Below are 13,232 nucleotides of genomic sequence, written 5' to 3'. Positions count from 1 at the left end.
ACGTCAGCCGTAGTTCTATAAATTAACCAATACAGTGAAATCATTTGAGCAAGTGTTTTTCAGGAGGAAAGATGTGTACTTCTAACGATAAAGAGTTCATCTTCGCAAGCTATTATCCAATAAATATATTTCAAACAAAACATGTGATGATTGGTATCAGTGCTAGAACATTTGAACCAGTGATTCGATTGGGCAAAGCAGAACAATTTGGTGTACAACTGACCTGTGAAGAATGGCAAATATTATGTTCACGAATCGACCAAATGAATGATTATTTTCATGATGAGCTAAATGTGACCATAGTCAAATCATTAGGCTCAAATCATGAAGTGGTGATGCGTACAGTCCTCGAAGAGAAGATGGTGCTGTTACGTAAAAAGAGTACATTTCATGTCCCTCGCAACATGGTGTATCTAACGGAAACAGAATGGAACAAATTTATCAACGTATTTCAGTGTGTGAAACATGCAGTGGAATTGTGCAACAAAACTAGTATATTCCTGAAAAAGTACTATTTTGAAAAATGTGTTATGCATATTGTACAACATGTATCTAGATATTGTGATGGTTGTCAACATCGTTCGTGGGTGCATACCTGTATTGATAAACAGTTTATTTGTGATCAAATGGACATTGAGTTTCCACCAATTGATACTGCATTAGACCTTAAAAGACTTCAACTGGAATTAAAATTATATGCTAAAGACAAACTAGTGCAAGAAGTTCAAAATACATTGTATCGACAATATCCAGAACCACTATCTGGTATGGATGTATGTGGAGTGTAATAATGAGACGGTTTCTTTTCCGCTCATGTATAATTGTTTATATTAGTATGAGATCGTTGGGATCTGAGGACCCAAAATGGCGCCCGTTTTCGAGTTCGATCCAAAGCCACATCAAGTGTTTGTTTATAGTCCTCGCTGTGCGCGAATGTGCTGCCACCAAGTGAGAAAAGCTGAAATAAAAACAAAAAAAATATCAAGTATTTGTTTTTGTTAAGAAGAAAATTAAAACTTAAATTAGATTCATTCAAGTAAGTAGTTATAATTTACTTATTTTTATTATAATCGTAATTATTTTACCACATTTAATAGGTGGATAAGTATGTTAACATTTCCAACATCTTCCGGTATTTAAACCTACCAATTGAAAATTAAGGGGGGCGAAGTGAAGCTATCCTCGCCGGGAGGAAATAGCGTCCTTTTTCCGCGTGACTATTGGATAGTGATAACATCTCAGGCAACTGAGATGTAAAAAAATTTGGACAAAACACCCAAGATTAAATAGTTATGTAAGTTTTCACTAGTGAAACTTCAGGAGTGGACGAAGGGTGAGAAATGAAGGCCGACTAACTATTATAAACAGATTAAAAACATGTAAGGTGAAGTAACAGAACTTTCCTTCCGTATCAATATGCACGAGTACCGGCTATGATGGCGTTTGCTGTCCGGAGGAACGGTAATATCCAGAACTGAAAAGCACTTCAAGACCTTTCAGGTAACAATAGCCTCTTACTTTAAATTGGGATGCAGCTACTTTAGATATTTTGAGAAGCAGGCCTTGAAATTTAGAAGACCATGTGACTAGGAAGGTTCCAGGTGTAGAAGTTTTTTTGAGAAGATGGTTGCTATGGTTGGTTAAATTTTTGCTTCAATCCGGATCAATTGGTGACTAAATTCTATAAATTATCATAAATTCCATCAAAACTATGAACTAGGAACTAAATTCTCGGTTTTCGAAATTTTTTTATATCAGATAAAGAGGGGGGAGCAAAATTAAATTAATATATACGCCTGCTTATTGTAAATTGTTTCTACGATGATAAAAATAACATTATATGAGTTTCTTTAGAGTAATGGAATCTAGAAACATGATTGTTTAAAGTAAATCTTTCCGGTCAAGCATGGGTCCCCAGTCGCCTGGGTGATAGAATTCGTCCTTCCTCTCCCTTCACTTCCACTTCCACCGGTTGGAACTTCAAATATCAAAAATCTACGCTTAGGTTAGCACCTCTCCATATCAAATCTGCATTTAGAATCTTTCGTTTTGTATGAAGTTACTTCTTTGTTTGTTAGTTATAGTAGTTAGGTTAGTTTTAGTATCGTTAACTATTGTGTACCAGAATCTGAAATTGGCTCTGTTGTTTGTGGTTAATAGGACCCTTCTAGTAAACTTTATGTATGGAATTATAAACCTGGGGTGATGTTTAGAACGTTCACTGCTTTCTCTCTCTATCCTGCTGACATGTTATTAATATAAATGCATGTGATAATGGAATTACCTGAAGCTTGTCCGCTCACCCTGTAGTTTAAAGAAATATTCGGCAGATACGATCAGTAGTTGAAAATTTGTGCTAAACCAAGCGAGACTGGAGAAGTTGCGATTTAATGAGACATGGGCAAAGAAATAGTTAAATATATGAAGAAAGTGTGTATTTAGAGACGTGTTGCGCCTGAAATAGACAGGTTGCCCGCTCGAAATAAGATAATATTTTATTTCTTCAGTGTGTTCATGTAGGCCCGGCCATTCTCTATCTCCACCGCTGCCACTTTCATAGGGTGTTCAGCCATTAGGAAAGCTGTTGGGTGAAAATTGTATTCAGTTTGTGAACCGAGTTAATAAGTATACCGTAAACCTTTGTAATAGTTATTTTGTATTCCTGGTGTATGTCAGCAGGCGAAAGAAATGTTACCCCCCCCTTCCTTTCGAATGATATAATAGTGCTTAAGAACAATTGTAAAATTTAATACTAAATTGTGACGAAATTGAATTCAGGCAACATAACAATATATATATAATTTTTTTTTGGTCAACCGATATAAACAGAACTTGTAATTTTGTACTATGTAATTCTAAATCTCCAAAATGCAAAAATGTACTTGCACTAAGAATCGGATTGACGAAACAGAGTTTATATTGTATGAAACTAACTATAACCTGAACTAAATTTTATTTGGAAACTTAAGAGGTGCATTAAAATAAATGTTCTGTTCGCGTAGATATGGTTGTAAAGGCAGGTTTGGTGAAGATAAATTTGGAATTAAGAACATAATTTGGGACTAAATTTTCAAACCTAATTATATTTTTTTTTCCCACTTGCAATGTATTTCAGTCTTTTTCCTCTCCGTACGGGAAGGAGAGCTCTGTCATTGTAGTTTTTTTTCTTTCTGTTCTAACAATAAATTTAGTTTGTACTGTCCGAAGTAGTCGTCATTGTGTTATGAGATCTGAATATCCCTTAGTTATAAGCTGGATTAACAATATTGGCAAGTGGTCTTCAGAACGAAAGAATTAAACTTTATGGATATTATCAACAGTTACAGTGCTTCTCGCAGTGGTCTCAACAGGAGAAAAGATCCTGATTCAAAGTATAGTTTAATTTTATTTATTTATTTTATTTATTTTATTTTTTTTAATTTTCCTTTCTTCATTATTGCAGATGTTATTTTATTTCTCTTTATATTTTAACTTAAGTTCTTTTTCTCGTTGTGCAAATAGAATTTAAGTTACGGTTGGATAGCCTGGAGTACCTTCAGTACCCAGGAGAATATTCAACCTAGGCCAAATTCCGAGGAAAGGAAGAAAGCGAAATAAAATCGTTACAATAAAATGATCCATTTCAATGAATTGTGTTTTTTCATTTCAAGAACAACCCCAGGTTCTGACGTGTACTATTGCACCACAATGTTGTCAAAGGTTTTTGTTCTAAACAGTTCCAGTTCTTTACTAATAAGTGCACAAACTTTTTAAAATGTCAACTCAAACTTTGAAACAAAAATTTCAAACAAAAATCTTTGAAACAAAATTTTGAAACGAAAAAAAATTCAAACAAAAAATTTCAAACGAAACAAATTCAAACAAAATTTTGAAGCGAAAAAAATTTCAAACAAAATTTTGAAACAAAAAATTTGGAAACGAAAAATTTTAAACAAAAAATTTTAAACAAAATTTTCGAACAAAAATTTTCAAACAAAAAATTTCAAACGAAAAAAATTTCAAACAAAAAAATTTTAAACAAAAAATTTTGAAACAAAAGTTGTCAAAAAAAATTTCAAACAAAATTCTGAAACAAAAAATTCAAACAAAAAATTTGAAAGCAAGAATTTTCAAACAAAATGTTTCAAGCAAAAAAAATTTCAAACTAAAAAATTTTTACGTTTCACGGTTAACCGTCAAACTTTATCCGGTTTTTAACTATTCGATTAACAAATAAACGGTTTTGATCATATTTATCATTGAGTGCAAAATGTTGAACGAAAACAAGATTTTTAAATGTAAAACAAAACTTAAAAACTGAATACAGCAAAGATTTAAAACTCATCAACCAATCAGATTGCACGAAAGATAGTGATCAGCCAATCAAATTGCATCAACAATAACTTTGCCAGTGTTGTAGCATGTATTCCCTTAAGACTATGAGTCATAAGTTTCAATAAGGTTAGCTATCAGATTTCTAAAACTCAAGGTCAATCACGTGGTACAACGTCTTGCTTACGTTTATATTTGGCTGTAATAATCAATACCAATGACGCATTCTCAAATTATCCTACAAAGTTTCAATGTACCAATGTCCTGGACTCCTAATCCCATCATAGGTTAATAACTGATCACGTGATCACAATGATTTACCCAAAGAACAATTACCAATTATTGATATGACAATAAGAAATGTACCCCTCCCAAAATTTAAGATTGGTACACAAATACACCTGTGTCTTATGAAAAAGTAATAAATCCTGTACTTATTCAATAATAAAGCCGGTCAATAACCTTTAAATTTTGAATATTTGGCCATAAGAGGAATACCAATGGGTCCTAGAAAAAGGTTTACCGAATTTTGTTATTTGATAATTCCCAAATTTAAAAGAGAACATAAACATATAGAGGTAATAAACCATATAACGTATTAAATAGGGGTCAGTAACCTCCGAAAATTGATTTTTGGTAGTTCTTTACCCATGAAAGGGAACGATGTGGACCATCCAATTTTATTGTGGTACACTACCTCATCAAGGACAATCACGTGGTACAACGTCTTGCTTACGTTTATATTTGGCGGGAATAATCAAAACCAATGACGCATTCTCAAATTATCCTACAAAGTTTCAATGTACCAATGTCCTGGACTCCTAATCCCATCATAGGTTAATAACTGATCACGTGATCACAATGATTTACCCAAAGAACAATTACCAATTATTGATATGACAATAAGAAATGTACCCCTCCCAAAATTTAAGATTGGTACACAAATACACCTGTGTCTTATGAAAAAGTAATAAATCCTGTACTTATTCAATAATAAAGCCGGTCAATAACCTTTAAATTTTGAATATTTGGCCATAAGAGGAATACCAATGGGTCCTAGAAAAAGGTTTACCGAATTTTGTTGTTTGATAATTCCCCAAATTTAAAAGGGAACATAAACATATAAAGGTAATAAACCTCTGTACATACCCATATAACACGTACCCATGAAAGAGAAACGAGGTAAACCACCCAAATTTATCATAATACATGTTAGGGTCCAGTACTATAATACCAAATATATAAAATGAGCAATTTCTAAAATTTAAGGGATGGGCCAAGGTACCCCTCCCGGGGTGCACAAATGTACCTATGTCTTATGATAGGGAATAGACCCCTATAAATAACCATATAACCATATAAGGTAATAGGACCTCATCCAAGAGATAAATTGGGTCAAAATGTTTCGGTTCAAATCCAAGCATTAAACTAACACTTGGTGAAATTTGTACAGAAGTATGGATTTCCTTTTTGGGATGTCTTATGAGGCATATATTATTAGTTGCGTCATGAGATATAAATAAATTGGTTTCTTTATGATGTATATTAATTGCATGAATAAGATCCCGTATATTGTTATAATAGCGAACAGGGATCGTTACAACTTTCCACGGTTCTTGATCATTACTACTTGATGATTTGTAATATATTTTATTGTTTTCACTGTTAATGTTCAGCAAAGAATGTGGATAATGAATCTCTACAATTGCCACATCCCACTTCTGGCGAAACTCTACACGTCGTTGTAATTTCGTAATATATGAAGTCAATGTATTTTCTGGAAAATAATCCATGGAACTATTACTGGGAAGTGTAACGTAAAAATCTTGATCAGGTTCCATTCTTCTTCTTCAATGAAGTTGCAGGGATCCACGAATTGAATGAGGAAGGATATCCTTTCCACTGGACGAGATACTCCTTTCTGCGACCTTTTGTTCTTGTACGTAATATTTTATCGATGAGGAACGTCGAAGGGAGCGGTACTGGTTGTAATTCTTCTCTGTAGAAAACACCATCGATGAGTTGATGATTTAAATCCTCTAGTCGATACACTGGTGGGTTTCTTGGTACAATGGCTTTTACTCTGAATATTTCCCAAGTCCAGTTCTCGAGGTAACCCTTGTCAAAGATACGTTTTGTTTTACTTATACGAACAGTATCACCAACAGACAAATCCGTATCTTGTTTTGAACGTTGTAGCTTTTTGTCGTATAAGTTATGCCACACCTCCAGTAAATTGTCCTGAGAAACGTTTGCAGGTGCCATTTTAATACTGGAATGCCGACTTTCATTGTATGCTTTTACAAGTAAAGGCAATACTTTGATGTAATTGTATGTTTGATATTTGGTAAAGTATTTCCACATACGATGTTTCAATGTCTGATTAAATCTTTCTGCGATGCTGGCTTTAATATCTGGATCCTTTGTTGTAACATGTTGCACGTTGTGTTTCCTGAGAAACTTTTGTACTGTCTTGTTGGTAAATTCAGTTCCTTGATCACTACGTAGTACAATTGGTTTCTTGTCCTGGAAAATCATTTCAAATGCATTCACTATATCCTCGGCACTTTTTTATTTTAGTGGTACAGCCCACCCGTACCGACTAAACACATCAATCACTGTAAGAATATAGCGGTAATTGTCATTATAGTTTTGAAGTGATTGTAAATCATTTAAATCACATTCCCATTGATCATCAATATTGTTGACAAGATAAAAATCTCTACGGAAACGACGACGTACAGGACGATGTAACGTGTAGGTAGGTTGTTTGTTTAACCAAAGTTTTATTTTGGCTAGAGGTATAGATTTTCCTGTGGCTTGCCATAATTTCTTTGCAGTAGAAAACGATGCAGGATGTGCTGGATTGTAATAAATGGATTTCAACTTTTTGTTCATGGTTTGTACGTTGACCATTGTGGAATGATACGTTTTCTTTTTGGTCGGACTTCTAAAACATCATCATCTTCTTCTTCTTCTTCTTCTCCGGAAGAAAATAATTCAGGTGCCAGTTTTGGTGGTGCAGATCCTTCAGATGCTGTTGTACTATTATGCTTGACAATATAGTTTAATCTTCGTGGATTACCAATCAATTCTTGAGGTGTGTTTGACGATGCAAGGTAGTTGCAAAACAATTCCCAGCCTTGAGGATTAGAATGTTTCCTCGGTCGAGTCACATCGCACATTAAATCTACAATATTGGATCCATGTAGTTTATTATCGTTGATGTACACTGTTCCTTTATGATCCCACGTAATTGCGTCATCTTGTTTTAAACGACGGAATAGTAGTTCGGCTTTCTTACGATACATTTGTGGTATTGCGGCTAAAATTTCTTGTTTCGTGCTATCGTCAACATTCGGGACGTCACCATCAGGTTTCATTGATGTAATTGTAAGTGGTATTGGTTCTTCTTGTTTACGTATCACATAAAGATATTTCTGTAATATTCTATTGTACTGATTCCATTTTTCTTCATCACTTGGATACGATGTATTCAATATAGATTGCATTTCACGATCGAGATTAGATTCTCGATTTTCACTCACACGGGATGATGATGCATGCATTCGTTGAAGCATTTCTGGTGGCACTAAAACCATCTTCTTGCTATGTTCCATGATGTTTATTGTTTAAACAAAATACTGGATAACACACTTCCTACAATAGGTGCAAGTAATGCAGGTAAGAATCCTCCTTGTTGTACGGCTAAATGTTTCTTCTTTTTATCCAATGATTTTGTATTGTCTACGAGATAGCGGAGCGTGTTCTTGTAACGCTTTAATCTTGACTTCTGCGCACTTGTCAGTGGAACATTGCCTTTTAAGACATTATAACATTCACAAATACTATGAATTAATGAAGCGTCTGCATTGGCAATAATAGCTTTACGCAATCTTGGTTTAGCTTTGTGCAGAGCACGTAGCAGATCAGCGTGTTTCACTGTAGGAGACATCGTGACAGACTAAGTCATTCTTTTCACATGCACAATAATTTAAACATGTTTTGTTGGTACGTAAACATAATGATGCAAATCGTCGGGAAAAATATTTGTACGAAATCGCATTTCATCGGGTGTATCTTGTTTAAGATCCATCAGTAAATAACCATGTGGATTTCTTGTTGCGTCTGCATAACTTTCTTGTAGAAACAGTGGATGCTCAGGCATGATTTGATAACTCATATGCTTGATTTGTGACTTGTCACGTGGATTTTTAAACAACACCAAATACGAACAATTTAAACTCATATTTCTATTTGCTTTACTTTGATGAAATATATTTTGTGTTATAAAAATCACACTAATATTTCGATGATGTGATCCTTTTGTGAACATATCAACAATATCACTATTCACTTCTCGCATATGGTCATCAATAATAATCAAATGTGGTCCATCTTGAGGCTGAAAATCTTTCATTCGTGGAAGTCCTTCGTGAAATTCTACTGGAACTGGCATTGTTGAATACACGTCTTGCCATTCTGCATAATACCAGTATATCTTACGAAATTTTGCATTGATCATGGTTGGGAGAGGTGACAGTAATCGCTTCACAAAATACGTTTTTCCACACCCACTAGGCCCTGCGAGAATACAGGTAAATGGATGTTTCCACTGTGTATCCATGATGAACACTAACACATTGTTTCAAAAATGATGCGTATTTAAAGCGAGTACAACAATTCTTGCACACACTGGTGTGAAAAGGAAAAAACAGTTCATCTGTTTATCGTATAGTTGAAAACCGTTTATTTGTTAATCGAATAGTTGAAAACCGTTTATTTGTTAATCGAATAGTTAAAAACCGGATAAAGTTTAACGGTTAACCGTGAAAGCTGATCACTGTTTGATTTAAATTCTATTTGAAAATTTTTCGTTTCAAATTTGTTTTGAAATTTTTGTTTCAAAAATTTTGTTGAAAATTTTTTTCAAATTTTTGTTTGAAATTTTTTTGTTTGTAAATTTATTCTTTCAAAATTTTTTGTTTGAAAATGTTTCGTTTCAATTTTTTTTGTTGAAAATTTTTGTTTTGAAATTTTTGTTTTCAAAATTTTGTTTGAAATTTTTTTCGTTTGAAAATTTTTAATTTTTTTGTTGCAAAATTTTTTGTTTAAATTTTTTTTGTTCGAAATTTTTGTTTTGAAATTTTTCGTTTCCAATTTTTTTTGTTTAAAATTTTTTTTGTTTCAAACTAAAAAACTTTTTGTTTGAAATTTAAGTTTAAAAAATGTTCGAATTTTTTGTTTAAAATTTTTTGTTTGAACATTTTTGTTTCGAAATTTTTTCGTTTCAATTTTTGTTTTCATTTTTTTTTAGTTTGAAAAGTTGAAAAAAAAAGTTTTAAATGCCAAGAATCTTTCCTAGAGAACATTGACCAGGGACCTCGTCGCGCATCAAAACCAAATCATTGATCACGTGACCGTACTACACCCGAAGGGTACTACCAAATTGAAAGGAGATACCGTCCATACCTTATCAAAGAGGATACATTGAGTCAGTAACCGAACACGTGGTTGTACTTAAAAATTTGAAAATAGGACCACCGAAACATATTGAGGTCCTGTACTATGCTTAAATTGGACAATTTCAGTGGACCCCCATTGCCAAAATTTAAGAAGGGTGCAACAATATACCCATGTCTTATGATAGGATATGGACCCCTTGTAATCATAGGATCTCATCAAAGGGGATAAAATGGACCAAAAAAACAAACACGTGGTACAACGTATTACTTACGTTTATATTTTGGCAATTTTTGTACCCCTAAAAGGGAACGATGTAAACCATCCAAATTTATCATGATACATATTGAGGACCTGTACTATAATACCAAATGTTTAAATTGGGCAATTTCCAAAATTAAAGGGGTGGGCCAAGGTACCCCTCCCGGGGTGCACCAATGTACCTATGTCTTATGATAGATAATGAACCCCTATACATGACCATATAACCATATAAGGTAATAGAACCTCATCAAAGGGGGATAAAATGTACCAAATACCAAACACGTGGTTGTACTAAAATTTTGGCAATTTTGTACCCCTAAAAGGGAACGAGGTGGACCACCCAAATTTATAGTGATCTATATTAGTGTTCTATACTATAATACCAAATGTTGAAATTGGGCAATTTCCAAAATTAAAGGGGTGGGCCAAGGTACCCCTCCCAAAAATTTAAAGGGGTGCACAAATGTACCTATGTCTTATGATAGGTAATGGACCCCTATACATAACCATATAATCATATAAGGTAATAGGACCTTATCCAAGGAGATAAATTAGGTCGAAAACCAAACACGTGGTACAACGTATTGCTTACGTTTATAGTTTTGGCAATTTTGTACCCCTAGAAGGGAATGAGGTGGACCACCCAAATTTATCATAATACATATTAGGGTCCTATACTATAATACCCAATGTTGAAATTGGTCAATTTCCAAAATTGAAGGGGTGGGCCAAGGTACCCCTCCCAAAAATTTAAAGGGGTGCATTAATATACCCATGTCTTATGATAGGTAATGGACCCCTATACATAACCATATAATCATATAAGGTAATAGGACCTCATCCAAGGAGATAAATTAGGTCGAAAACCAAACACGTGGTATAACGTATTGCTTACGTTTATATTTTTGGCAATTTTGTACCCCTAGAAGGGAATGAGGTGGACCACCCAAATTTATCATAATACATATTAGGGTCCTATACTATAATACCCAATGTTGAAATTGAGCAATTTCCAAAATTGAAGGGGTGGGCCAAGGTACCCCTCCCAAATTTTTCAAGGGGTGCATTAATATACCCATGTCTTATGAAAGGTAATGGACCCCTGTATACGCCCATATAACTATATAGGGTAATAACACCTCATCCAAGGGGATAAATTAGGTCAAAAACCCCCGAAATTTGAATTTTTGGCAATTTTTTACCCATGAAAGGGAACGACATAGACACCCAATACTGATAGAGGTACATACTATGGTCCTAGGCTACCATACCAAATTTTTAGATTTGCCAATTTCCAAAATTTAAGGGGGGTGGTCCTATGTACCCCTGCCAAAATTTAGGGGGTGGGCCAAGGTACCCCTGCCAAAATTTAGAGGGGGTGGTCCTAGGTACCCCTAGGTCATTGACCCCGGGCCAAGGTCATTGACCTTTGACCTATGACGTCACGAAAATGAGTTCAAGGTCAAATCGCGCCAACGCGGACCCCTACTACTCGCATCGAAGAAAGGAAAACCACCGTTACTTTGGACAGTGCGTTTCGAATACCTGTTGAAAATAGTTTAGGGGATCAACTGACAGAAGCCGAGGTAAGATTATCTGCATATTTAGCAGAGCAAAATCAAACATTGGTCATGGACTATTTCGGTCATGGACACTTTACCTGAACTCTTAAAAGTGTTTTCCGGATTCCCAAATTGCGAAACAAATTCGATGGGGTCGCACAAAATCCGCTGCTATTATTAAAAATGTTTTAACGGAAGAAAACATTGAAGTGATCGCCGAAGAACTGCGAAACAATTATTTTTCAATTATTATTGACGAATCTACAGATATAAGTAATTCCAAAACTCTAGCTGTTGTAGTTCGTTATTTTAGCTCCGGAAAGGGTCAAGTATTGGATAGTCTTTTAGGTTTATTGGAAATTCATAGTGGGAAAAGAAATACAATTTTTGAAGCACTAATTACGCTTTTCCAAGAGAGAAATATCCCAATTTCAAATTTAATTGGATTTGCTGCTGTCAACATTGTTTTGGCTTGGTTCTAAATGACAGAAGTCATTATATAAAAAATGTGCACTGTAATTTAAATGATGTTACACATTATCTTCAATTTTTACACAAAAAATGGTTCAGTGCCACCACAAGTCCGTTTTCATGACCTTGCACACCGCCATCGACACACACACACACACACTCCCTCCTTTCTTTTCAGTGTTACCAGATCTTATGTTCTAACAACAGCTAACTTAAACTAAAATTACTAAAATATATAAAACCCAACATGCCCCCGCCCTTCAAGTCTTCACTTCAACATATACTTACATATAATTATAATACAATTTTCGATTCATTCAATTGTTCAAAAGGCAAGATCGAGATTTTTACAATAGGCCTCTTACATTCTCCTTGCGCAGTGCGTACAGTTACTACACGTACCAATCCATCTGTTCCCATATGAACTTTTGTGATCCTTCCTAGTTTCCATTGCTGCGGTGGCAAATGGTCATCCTTCAGCAAAACCATGCTACCAACTTTCAAATTTTCTTTTTGTAACAACCATTGAGGCCTCTGTTGTAACCTTGACAAATATTCCAATCGCCACGGTTTCTAGAATGTTTGAACCAAACATTGAACATGTTTCCATCTAGATATCAAACTTATCCTACCTACTGTACAATCTTCACTGGGTACAGCTAATAATGCCTGTCCAAACAAAAAATGACCTGGTGTCAATACATGCAAATCATTAGGGTCACTAGACAATGGAGTCAAAGGCCTAGAGTTTAAACATGCCTCAATTTGAGTTAACACTGTATACAACTCCTCGAATGTTAACTTTACACTACCAACAATACGTTTTAAGTGATATTTTATTGATTTTACACCTGCTTCCCAGAGTCCACCAAAATGACTAGCTGTAGGAGGATTGAAATGCCATTCAACACCTTGACTATTAACAAATTCTGATAACTTTTCCTTATGTTGTCTATCTAACATAAATTTCAATAATCTTTTTAACTCTACGTTGGCACCAGCATCACTTACAAGCTCAAGATGTATGGACTTAGTATCAAACAGATAAAGAGTACAACATAACATTTGTAAACTCGCTGGCCTCTAAGCTTACTAGATTTAACTAACGTGGGCCCAGCATAATCAATTCCGCAATAAGTAAAAAACCTTACCAGGAGTAAC

General features: G+C 34.5%; 1 protein-coding gene across 1 annotated transcript; it reads right to left on the bottom strand.

The window, feature by feature from the left end:
- Nucleotides 1-811: 811 nt before the first annotated feature.
- On the bottom strand, nucleotides 812-13,136 carry LOC145689478 (uncharacterized). The gene is made up of 3 exons (XM_081763649.1): nucleotides 12,708-13,136; nucleotides 12,474-12,644; nucleotides 812-958 (listed from the first exon to the last, which is right to left on the bottom strand). The coding sequence occupies exons 1-3, from the start codon at nucleotides 13,134-13,136 to the stop codon at nucleotides 812-814; spliced, it is 747 nt and encodes a 248-aa protein (XP_081619775.1).
- Nucleotides 13,137-13,232: the final 96 nt, after the last annotated feature.

This window comes from Thermobia domestica, chromosome 7 (assembly GCF_964235325.1).
Source record: "Thermobia domestica chromosome 7, izTheDome1.hap1.1, whole genome shotgun sequence".
NCBI classification, from domain to species: Eukaryota; Metazoa; Arthropoda; class Insecta; order Zygentoma; family Lepismatidae; genus Thermobia; species Thermobia domestica.
Note: the sequence above shows the minus strand (reverse complement) of the source record. Positions and strands in the feature narration are given on the sequence as shown.

Bases quoted from the DNA above. Each gene is read 5' to 3' on its own strand.
- LOC145689478 (XM_081763649.1), bottom strand. From the start codon at position 13,136: ATGTTATGTTGTACTCTTTATCTGTTTGATACTAAGTCCATACATCTT. The intron at 12,645-12,707 runs GTAGGTAGGATA...CAAACATTCTAG, and splicing joins TACCCAGTGAAGATTGTACA to AAACCGTGGCGATTGGAATA. The intron at 959-12,473 runs GTACGTGTAGTA...TTTTTATTTCAG, and splicing joins ATATGGGAACAGATGGATTG to CTTTTCTCACTTGGTGGCAG.